Genomic DNA, 12,058 nt, shown 5'->3' with positions numbered 1-12,058 from the left:
GCGGGGTGCTTTTCACCTCGCGGGGCCCCTTCAGAGTGCCCCACTCTCCATCCCGAGGGTGCACACCTCCGATCATCCCCACCAGGATCGCCGATACACCACGCGGTCGTGTGTCGTCCCTGCGTCCTCCCGCACACGACATACGTCGGCCGCCACGCGACCAGTGCACACGCACATCCTGCAGCAGCAGTAGCCAGCAGCGGTAGCAACGGCAACGGCCGAGAGTGCGTTCGAGCCAGTCGCGCTTCTTCCTCCACGAGCACGCACGCGACCGCGAACGACGTCGCGGGTAGCCGCGGCACGTGGGCGTCGATAAACTCCCGCCACCGCATGAGACAAGTGGACCGAGTGCTCCTTTCGCTGTCCGGAAACCGCATCCCGCCGCGTGGCCCTGACCTTTCGCAAGATTCCGTCCGCGCAAGTGTTATGAAACGTTACCAAGGAACTTGGAAGTCGCGCGACCTTCGATCATTCGTGAAGAAATTATCTCAAGTTTGGACTTCCAGGTTTTTTTTCTAGAATTTAAAAATCCTGGCACGCAAGCTTTTGCTAATTTTTTTTTTTACATTCGTGGTGCTGTTCGTGATCGCAACAAGAGATATCGAAGATTGTGTCGAGAATTTTATGAGTCCTACAAACATTTTGAGCTTCGACTGTGTGAATTATATTAATCATAGGTACTTGATGAGAAGACAATGATTTTAATTACCTGACAAGTTCTACGAATTTACAAGAACAATGATGGATAAATTATACCAATCAAATAGATGAGGATACTTTTCTCTCTTCTGAGAAATCGTAAAAAGAAACGCTCGTAAAAAGTAACAAGAAGTGCTATCATACTCGTTTAATGATAACAATGTTGTCCATGTGTTTCAATTATTAGTTGATCGCTTGATCGCGATTCGCCAGCTGAAAACCGATTAGAGCACGGTCGTTGCTTACCGAGGTCTGCTGACGATCGTTCTCCATCAACTGCATTGCGGCTGCAATGACACCTCATCCGCGCATCGTTATGGCATCGACACATCGCATTAGACGGTAGCGCACGATTGAACAAAGTCAATCGACTACCTTCGTGTCCTTACAAGGAAGCTGTTCATCGATCATACCGATCCTCCTGTCCGACCTTCTCCCGAACTTTCTCTATCTCTCTTGGGCGCAACATGTGGCGGGTGGTGGTCGCGCGCTCCGACGACAACAGCACCCTGCTGTCCTCCGAGATCACTTCCGGCGCGGTCGCGCCCGGTCACCTGTCGACGCTGCCGGCGCCGCCGTCGGGTCACCATTGGGGATATCCGCCGCATCATCCGCCGTATCAGCCGGCGCCACAGCATCCAGATATGCGTCACCATCACGATATGCGTCCTCCCGTCAGCCACGGCGATCTGCGACACACTATCGCGACAGGCGACCTCAGAAGTCAGGAGCTGCGACACGAGATGCAGAGGCCGGACCTGCGACATTCGACGGAGATGCAGAGGCACCAAGAACTGTCCAGGCACCAGGACGTTCGACATCAAGATATACCAGGCATGAGACCAGAGATGCCGGAGTTGCGTTCTAACCATGAGTTCTTAGAACTGAAGATTGATACGGAATTGAGAAATCAAGATAATAGTCAGCAGCAGCAACAACAGCAGCAGCAGCAACAGCAACAGCAACAGCAACAACAGTCGCAGCAAAATCAGGGACATCAACAGAGGAATCTCAAGAGGACTATGAGCGACTCAGATTGCGACGATGTATTCTCGGAGGAAAGCGGCAAAGAGCCGTACGTATATCTATCTCTTACTTCTCCCCTCTTCAGTGTTTATTTAATATAAAAGGCGAAAAAGATTTCTCGTATAATATAGATAAATTGTATGCACAAGAATCAAAGCAATCGAATTCAAAATTCATATTATTGTATAATATAATCTCTAAAGTTTAGATTCTCTTTCCGAAAGAAAAATGTCTTGCTCTGCAGAATTGAATAGACATTTAGTTCTAGTTTCTCTCAAAATTGAATGTGTAAATCGAAAATATTCTTAATTAAGTTAATTAAAATATTTTTTAACGTACTTATTGAAACAATCGGACAGTCGGTCGCTCGCCGACGTGACATATTGCGTCTCTTTGTACCCCGGTAAAATCGCAATCAGGACGGTATTGTTTTAGCATGGCCGAAATTAATGAGCGAGTTGTTGAGCGTTCCGCGAGGTAGATCAACAATGTACAATTAAAACAACGCGTCCTCTCACCCTCCCAGTCGCCAAGTCCAGAAACAAAGGGAGACCACGGAATGTCTTGACACTGTTTCTCAACCCTTCCCTCGAAATTCCCTTTGCAGATGCAACTCACCCGGTGGAGACTCATGCCAGCACACGTCGCGGAAACGCAGAAGGGGAATGATCGAGAAGAAGCGGCGCGACAGGATTAACGCATCCCTCGGCGAGCTCAGGAGATTGGTCCCGGCGGCAGCGAGGGATCCTCACAGCGGAAAGCTGGAGAAGGCCGAGATTCTGCAGCTTACCGTCGAGCATCTGCGCACGCTTCGCAGTAAGGGTAAGATCGTGCATCTTTTTCAACCCTCTCGTCTCCGTACGTGCAACTCGAGTTATTCGTTTAAATTAAGTCGTTCCACCGCGAAGACTGTAAATCTCATTCGTCTAATGTTACTCTTGGCACCGCCAGGTGTTATTTTTATTTCTTCTGCCCATTTCCATTATCGTAAAGATTAACTTTACTCTCGGTTCAACTTATTCTCTTCATCTTTTTCTGTAATTCTTACACAGAAAGAAAGATTTTACTGAAGTAATTAAAAATTTAAATAGATAGTTTGAACAACTTTATTGGACTATCAAAATAATTGTGTAGAAAATTTAAATGAGTAATGTTACAAAAAGTTTTTACATTTTAGCAATTAGTTTAAGCGTTTTACATAATTATTTTCATAGTTTAACAAAATTATTTTTAGATTTAATTCCAGTTAAATTTTTAGATGCTTTAGCAAAATTAATTTCTGTTTGTATGGAACCAAAAAAAATCTTTTAGATCATAGATTCTATAATTAGGGACAAAAAAGCGTCAATAATTAAGTAAGGAGCAGTGTAATTTGATGAACTTTATATCCATTTCTATTAATGTAGATTACCTTTAATCTCGGCTTAACTTATTTTTTATCTTTTTCTAATTCTAAAAATTCTTTTCTAGTTCTAAATTCACACGAAACTATATATTAAGCATCCAAGATCCAGCTTGATCGTTACGGCATGTTCTCATCGGTTTTGTTTAATACACGATCCTATAAGATTTAATATTACTAATTCTAAGAATTAGAAAATAATAAAAACTAATTTAATTAAATCGATATCCATCAAGCAATGAGGGAAAACCAATTTTGATTTAACTAATCCGTGTTAACGACGCTGAGCATTCGAAAATTGTCTGAGGTTTGTCCCGCAGGAAGTTACGTAACGGAAGTGCATGTCGAAAGATGTAACGGTGTCGAGTAATAAGATCCCCGAATCCGGAAGAAACGCCCCCTTTCCCGTTGCAACGTGTAGCGGAACTCGAAGATGATCCTCCCGGATCAATGAGACACCTCTTTTCTTTACTCGAGATTCTTCAAACCCATCATTAGTGATCTCACGATTCAACTGCTCACACTCACATCAATTTGATTCTTCCACCATTATTACGTCTTTCTGTTAGTCGGCGTTTTCGGCCCTTTATTTTCCACCGGAAGACACCTGTTGGCCGTAAGAGCGAACAGCTAACTGTAACTGCGTAACCGAATACCCATCTGTCGTCTCTGCGTTTCGTTATCAAGCAGATTGATCGCGGGAACGATTATCTAGTGTAGATTTGTAAACGAGATTTCTAAAATTAGTATAATATTTTGCAAGATTTCTCCAATTTTATGTATTGTATTATAGCTATATATATCCTTCTGTGATTTTTCATTATCTCTTTACAAGTGATATAAATATACATACCTCATTTTATTTTTTATTACAAAAATAGTTGGGAAAAATAGTTAATTTAATTTAACTTGAAAATTAATTAAAACATATTTTCTCGGGAAAATTTTGATTACAAACTTCTAGTACACTACTTTATATATGTAGTTATGTTTTGCAATATTATTATCTATATTTATTTTTACTGTAATATCCATTTTTTATTTGCAAATTCCTTTCTCTTTCTTTTCGTCATTGAACGATTATCGTTTATGATAAATATTTTCGAAAAATATATGACGTCGTGGAATAATTGTAAGACATAGTAGCATATGGTTTCCCGTGAAGGCCGCAAAGGAGCTCGACCGTAAACGGGATCCACGCGAGCAGGTGCTGGACCGGGCGCGTAGATCCTGTGGGAAGCACAGGAAGTCAACGACTCTCTGGAAGTGGTGTTCCCACGATTGGTGGCGGCGGGCCCGGGGATGAGGTGTCCCGCGCGGCACCCCTCGCGAGGGAGGCGCTCGACGGATCGGGCCTGGGGCAGATGTCGAACCCTGTGGGAAACCAGCTAGCTACGCATAAGTGTGCACGGACACGCACGACACCACCACGCGCGCGTTTGCGTGCGTACGTGTGCGCGAGCGCTCGCTTTGCTCGCGGCGCGACCTCCTTATTTGTTAATGCGTGCGAGGGGCGCGACCCGTCCCCAAAACCGAGCGATATTAAATTTAATGTCGCCAAATAAAACCATTGCGATATTCTGATGGCGAGAACGATAGTAGCACTTACGTACGTTCGAGAATTACGCGTCTCGACAGCGATAACCTCGTTTCTCTACGTGTAATCTTGTCAATTAGAGATTAAGTGATATCTTATGAAATAATGCATCTTTTTTATGTCTGTCTTTATTAATGTAGATTAACTTTAACCTTGATTTAATTAATCTTCTTTTTTTTTGTTTCAACCTTCTATTTGCTGTGATGTTTTTAATTAATTCATTTTTAATCTGGATATTTTGTTCAATTCTCTCTTTTTTATTATACTAGTCTTTCAAAAATTATGAAAAAATTCTTTTCGACATCTCTATGTTATATTATCGAATAGTTTTTTAATTTAAATATTAAAATCTTTATTTTTATTAAAAATTAAAATTTGAATAAAAATGAAGAGAGCAAAATTTTGGTTGTAAATCCCACATTGCAGACAGAGATTTAAGGATTAAAAAAAGAGAAAGAATAAATTAAACCGAAATTGAAGTACTATATTGATAGAAATAGACATAACATTTCTCTACAGTAATATAATGAAAAAGATTTCATCTGATTTAACAAAGTTTTATCTAGTTTTAAAAAATCTGATTTAATCGATAAAGTTTTATCGAGCTTAATATTCCGAATTTGACGTACTTTGATGTTTCACAATATCCTTAATTTCTTTTTTAATGTAAACAAACTCCGAACTGTACGAACGTATCCCGTTTATATAGACATTTCCAAAGTTCCGAAGCCACTTACTTATCGAGGAGCTTTAGAGATGATCGATCGCGCAATGATTTGACGAACGAGAGCTTGTACGATACGCAGTAGCCTTTTCTTTCGTATAAGTGATGTTTGCACGGGGCGGTCTGAGAACTTGCATAACAACGTAGGACACTCCACTTCGTTCATAGTATACGTGCGTATCTCGCATGTGGCCCGCGAGACCGACCTATGGGGGTCTAAACGATTCCCACGCTACCTGTCCCATTCCACATTGTACACAATGAGCCGCCTGCTACTAAAGCCAAGGCGCCCATCTCGCCTCGATGCACGTACGCCCTGGACTATTGTTGCGCCGCGAAAACCAAAAGTGCACAAAGGATCTTTCCGTCCGCAGATGCACTTCCACGTTGTCAATCTGCGAGCCGGCCAGAGCGTGATTCGAGGAAAGCGCCGGGAAAACCGGCGATACCATCTTTTGACACCTGCTTTCTCTTTCGAAACGCGGCATCTTCGTCAGGGAATAACATTCCCAGGAAATAAATTGCAACATTGGCGTCTTAAATAATAATTGTATCGCCAAACAATGTTTGTAGAGAAATTTAAGGATTTCTTTATTCATTTAACCTCAGTATAGCGACTAACGCTGAAGATAAAAATTGATAAAGAAATCTGTGTGATTTCATATTTTTTCCAACTTTGAACACTAGCATGAATATTTAAATCGTGGGAAAGGAATTTTTATTCTGCGAAACTATTATGAAGAAATTAGACAGGAACGAAAACGTCAAAAACGCTAATTTGATCGATAATACAGGCGGATCCAGCTTCTCCGAAACCAATGACGGTCGCGTGCGCGCGAACTCTCTTTAAAGTCTAATTCGAGTTAAATCAACTTCCATCTCGTTCAGTTTTTTTTATCTATAATTAATAGTTATCAATATTGCTTTTCAAAGATCCTTATAAACTCATCTCTATGAGAAAACTTTTTTCATCGTATATTTTTATATGAATGAAATGAAGAACTATGATTTTATTGATATCATTATAGTCTTAATCATAAATATAAAGTGCTCCAAAAATTGACATCTTATAATTTATATCATACAAAAACAAATTAAAAAACTGTTTTGTTGTTGAAAAATAATATTTATTTCTATAATTTAGTTTTAATATTTTATTAATTTTATTATCGCCTTTTCCAAGAAAATACAATAAATTAATATTTATAGCCAAGAGAGGTTATATTATTGGTTTATTAATATATTAACATAATATTATTATTGCCATTATACTATTATTTATTAGTATATCGTGCATAATGATAATCGAGGTCGTCATAATCACAATGCAAATTGTAATAGCAGGACCAGAGGGCTACGATAGCACGAAGCTAGCCATGGATTACCACGCGGTAGGCTGGGGCGAATGTGCCGCCGAGGTCGGTCGCTACCTGGTGACTATGGAAGGTCTGGACGAGAGAGATCCCCTTCGACTGCGTCTGCTATCGCATCTGCAGAGCTTCCATCGAGAGCATCCTCCATCGGCCGTATCCTCGGCGGTGCCTTCAGCTCCCACAACATTGACGTCCACCTCCACTGCCAGCAGCTACGAACCACCGCCGAGCACGGTCTCCGCTGGGATGCCGCCTGGTCCGGGTGCCATGCCGCCGCTTTTGGGCAGCGGCACCCTCGGCTGGAGCCAGTATCCTGGCCAGTATCCTCAGCAGCAGCACGGAAAGCCTTACCGACCCTGGGGCGCGGAATTGGCGTACTGACCGTGAATCCTTGATTTGCAATCGATGAAGATTTGACACAAGAGCGGTATAATTTTAAAAAAAAATTGTTTTAATGTGATATTTCACTATTTCTCCTTTTCTTTTGTAAAGTTATATATATATATATATATATATATATATATAAAATACGATATACGAAACGTAAGTTGTTTCCCAAGCAGAACAATATAAGTATTACGATAATATCAAAATGAGATGTTAAAATGAAATGACTGATTGCAAACTGACTTTTAATAATCATTTTGAAGCCATTTTTATGTCATAATGATTTTTTGTTCTGCCTGGACCTTCTTATTAATTCAAAACGAAAACTTCGACTTAGTTTCAAAGATACACTTATCCTTGGATTTGCTTCTGATTTAAATAAAAATATAATATTGGCCTAACAGATGAACCTTCATATATTCTTGAAGTATACATAAAGTTTTATAACATTGTAATAACCCGAGTGGTTAAAATTTTTTTTTTAAACGAGTTTTTTCTTTTAATTTTGGCACCCTGTATCTTTAAAAATAAGCCATATGATCATTAAAGTTTTTGTTTTAAATTAACATGAAAAATTACTTCTTAAAATTTTTTAGAATATTTAAGGATCACCCTATATATCGAACATCTCACAGAGGAGGATGTAAATTATACCGCTCTTTTGTCAATTAATTTGTTCATAATTATAGGCGATGTATTCACGCTCATGTTAATAAGTCAATTGTTTTTTCTTTTAAGGATTTGTTAATAGTAAGTTGATAGTGAAGTATACGTTAATAGTGAAGTATATACATATATTTCTATATTTGTAATGTTTACGTATATATATATATAAAATATATATTTTGTACAATGTTTTGACATTTTGAACATATCTCAGGAACTTCCACAACGATCAAATCTATATATATCAATATATTTTCAATGAGTGAGATAATGATAGTCATGCGAGTACCTAACTGAAAACAAATATTTATTGATAAAGAAAAAATTGTATATATAAATTGTAAATACGTTTTTGTAAATAATGATGAGAATTCGTATAATATTATCAGATATCTCGTAACCGGCTGCACCGGTATTTTTATGGTATTTCCATTTGTCTCGTTCGCGCTCGTCACAAAGAAGTGATAAACGATTGCGCGAGCGTGTAAAGTTCAGCGCCAATGAAAAGGAGAAAAAAGAAAGAGTGACGATCGTCATATGCATTCGCAACGTGCCATTACGCATTTCAGTATATACGTGTGGGAGAAATCCAAGTATTTTTGCAATACAATTTTGTATATAATAAAGTGATATCATGAAGAATACAAATATAGAATCTTGTCGCATGTATTTTCCCCCTTTGCACTTTCCTCTAACAGAGTCCAATCAATAACGCGTTTCCGAGAACCGTGGCATTAATCGGAATATACGCGAATAGTAGGAAACTAAAATGTGACCTCGGATCTGGTGTTCTTGTTAGATAACCGAAATTGGGGTAGTTCCTGGAGAAGCACAGTAAATTGAATCCGGTAACTACGTCTTCATCAATCATTCGTAAAATTTGACAACTTAAGTCTGGTAAAACTTGATACCCCTCGTTCCAACATCATCGATGTTTACATGATTCTATAATATTATACTATTACGAAATCTGTTTACGATAATTCCGGTCTGAAGTATGAGTGTCCAAAGCGACGAAACGAACAGTAAGCAGTCATTTTCTAAAACACATCGATTACGATTATTTTTTTATTAGAGAAATTTTTTCTTTTTTTACAGAAGTTGCGATTTTTTCCCTGCTGAGTTATTTATAATTTAATAAATGATTAGAATTGCATCACATTAGAATTGTAAAATTTTTAGTAATTCACTAAATTGTAAATAATCCAGCAGATTTTTATAGAATTTATAACTTTTTAGAAAATTTCTCAAATTTTTTTTATATAAATTGAAACAGTTTTTAAAAATATGTGCTAAGAGAATTTCTACATTACAATATTTTAAAATATTTTAATTAAAAATATGAGATATTTATTGAATATTTCCAGTATTTCTATGGATGTAGTAAAAAAATTATGCATATTTACACATACATACGTATATATATTATAAAACTACAAATAGCAAGTAGGCCGTAATGAATATTAGGTTATATTCGATGCAATTATTTTATTTTGCATCACCTTGTCATGAATGGCAAACGAGTGGGCTTTTGTGTATTCTACCCAACCGTGCTTCGCGCGAAAACTGGCAGAAAATTGCAAGCTAGAATTTACGCGTTCGGGGAAGAGAAAAAGAATGCTGCCGTTCTACTCCTTTTCTCATGCAAAACTCTCTTTTACAGACGCAAAATATTCTCGGATACATAGAACAATCGGGGCTTACGACCCTTCCCGTTCGCATTATATTCGCAAACCAGTTTTGCGAGTCATTAGCTTCGCGACACAGTTCGCGTGTGCGCCCGCGCATTTTTCTTTTTTGCCACTTTTTTTTTAACAAACTCCGACCTGATTAGCCACAGCTACTTTAGTTCTTGCGCGCTCTTCACTCGAGACAACCTCGACAAAACCTAATTTTCGGGAATTACTGATATTGCGGCCACGTGCGATCCATTGTGCGGAGCGTGCTCGTTACGTGCAATCCTCGCACGCGCGCATAATTGCACGAAACACGCCCACGTGGTCTCCTGTCAAAACTTGACGCGCGCCGCTCAGAATAACATAAAATGGGACGGTTGTTTTCCGAGTTAGTGGTGCGAACTGTTCGACCTACATTGAAATTGCGAACACTATAATTGATGCTAGGAAAAAGCACAAAAAAAGAAAAGTAAGATAATACACGTAAAGTGTACTTGAGCCTAATGTAAGGCCCACAGCATTAAATAGGACCCACTACTACAGATTTCATTTTACTTAGTATATTTTTAAGATTTTATTTAGTATATTTTAATATTCCGATAAAAAGAAATTTTTTAATAAAATAAATTAAGTGAGTTCATTTGATCTCTCAGATACTTTTATATGAGTAGCTGATATGTAAAAATTATATTATGTAAAAATTACAAAAAAGTAGTGACATTGGCACTGTTGGATTCCTTAACTCTTTAATTATTAATTAAATGTTTAAAAAAAACGCGCTGAAATATTTATAAGCTCTATAAAATTAAAGAGAAAACTAGATCTGATTGCGGAAAAATTAAATTCCAATATTTCAACTTTTGCAAATGCAGTTATGTCCATCGAGCATATTTAATAAAAAATGGCAGACACTTTGTAAAATCAGTTAAAAGTCCTTTTTTTCAACTGTAAATACATTTTATTTTAATAAATAGAAATTGTGTATTTCTCTTGTCATATTATACACGTTTCGTTAACTAAAACAATACATTTCTTCAATTTCTAAAAAAGCTTTTATTGATAGTTTAAATGAAAAAAATATACAATTTTTTTGTCACTCATACCAAAAAACATTTCAAATAAAAATAACAACTTTTGTCAATTGGCTACTTATACACAATAAGTAGTTTATTTAGGAAACCATATTGCGTCAGGTTCCTCTTGAGACTCGTCATATAACTGATTTTTAAGTGAGTCTCTAGAAATCTTCTTAAAAAGAATCTTAAAAGGATATCTTTAAGAGGATCTTTTAAGGAGCTCTTCATTTTAAACGGAACTTTATAATTTTAAAGATTACGGAATATAAAGAAAGCTTCGCATTGCAGTCGTATTACTGCATCGCAACTGATATCGAAAGAAAAATGAGTCTCTGAAAGATCCATAAATGAAGATATTGTAAAAATCGTAATAAAGCTCCGTATATCTATAAGTATAGAGATTATATTGTTGTACAAACTCTCATATAGCACAAATAATTCCAGCAATATTGCAACAACATTGCAACGTTCCAATAATATTGCAGCAATATTGCAAACGTTGCAGTAATGTTGCTATCACGCTTCTGTGCTATACAATAAGGTTTGCAAAAATGGAGTGTTTTGTCATTATTCAAAATCACTAAAAATTATAGAGGCAAAACTATAGTTGACTGCTCGCGAGAGGCACTATAACCAACTCTGATTATATATTTCTCCAGAATGATCGTTACTCCGCGTCGCGCGCTGTAATGAGACAATCGTGCGATCGATATCATTACCAATTCAAACGAAGGACTCTTGTATACCTTGCGATACTCGTATGTATTACGTGCGATATGTACAGTGCACAGCCGCATATATATGTCTCTTACACACGTCGGGCGATCAATGAAACTCATATGGTGACAGGGGGTCATGGGAACACGTCCGGGTTCGTCAATAAAACCATTTTATTTACGACACTCACATCCTCTTTACAAAGTCACAGCCTTATCGAGACGATAAAGTATATCAACACGCATCATTCATATTATCCATATTTATAATTTCTCTTTTTATATATATGTATATATAAATTCTGCATCTATACATAGATATTATACAATATAAGTCATTAAAGCTCTTCTTCTTTTTCTTCTTCTTTTTTTTTTGTCTTTTTACAATAAATCAACCCTAGGAAGAAGGATGGAAATGTATCTTGCTACATTTTAGTGAATATCGATCTTGCGCGCTTGAGCAAAGGTGCCGGAAACGATCGAAAATAGAAGAATTCGGTGTTCGAGTGAATCAGGCCGGTGCGACTTATTGCATAAATACCCTCGATACTCAAACTTGGCAAGAAGTAAATTCAAAATGAGTTACGAAAGAATCATTTGTTTTACATAAATTGGTTTGTGAAATATAAAAATGGTTTATAAAAATATAATCCTCTTTTAGGACACGAGTATATGATAAACGAAGTTTGTCCTTTTTCATACCTCAGGACTAAACT

At 37.6% G+C, this 12,058-nt stretch overlaps 1 protein-coding gene across 1 annotated transcript; it reads left to right on the top strand.

Moving 5' to 3' along the window:
* The first annotated feature begins 1,166 nt into the window (after positions 1 to 1,166).
* On the top strand, positions 1,167 to 7,202 carry Hey (Hairy/E(spl)-related with YRPW motif). Its single transcript, XM_018546627.1, has 3 exons — positions 1,167 to 1,774; positions 2,333 to 2,547; positions 6,793 to 7,202. The coding sequence occupies exons 1-3, from the start codon at positions 1,167 to 1,169 to the stop codon at positions 7,200 to 7,202; spliced, it is 1,233 nt and encodes a 410-aa protein (XP_018402129.1).
* Positions 7,203 to 12,058: the final 4,856 nt, after the last annotated feature.

Source organism: Cyphomyrmex costatus, unplaced genomic scaffold, assembly GCF_001594065.2.
Source record: "Cyphomyrmex costatus isolate MS0001 unplaced genomic scaffold, Ccosl1.0 scaffold567, whole genome shotgun sequence".
NCBI lineage: Eukaryota > Metazoa > Arthropoda > Insecta > Hymenoptera > Formicidae > Cyphomyrmex > Cyphomyrmex costatus.
Note: the sequence above shows the minus strand (reverse complement) of the source record. Positions and strands in the feature narration are given on the sequence as shown.

Bases quoted from the DNA above. Each gene is read 5' to 3' on its own strand.
- Hey (XM_018546627.1), top strand. From the start codon at position 1,167: ATGTGGCGGGTGGTGGTCGCGCGCTCCGACGACAACAGCACCCTGCTG. The intron at 1,775-2,332 runs GTACGTATATCT...TTCCCTTTGCAG, and splicing joins GAGGAAAGCGGCAAAGAGCC to ATGCAACTCACCCGGTGGAG. The intron at 2,548-6,792 runs GTAAGATCGTGC...TTGTAATAGCAG, and splicing joins GCGCACGCTTCGCAGTAAGG to GACCAGAGGGCTACGATAGC.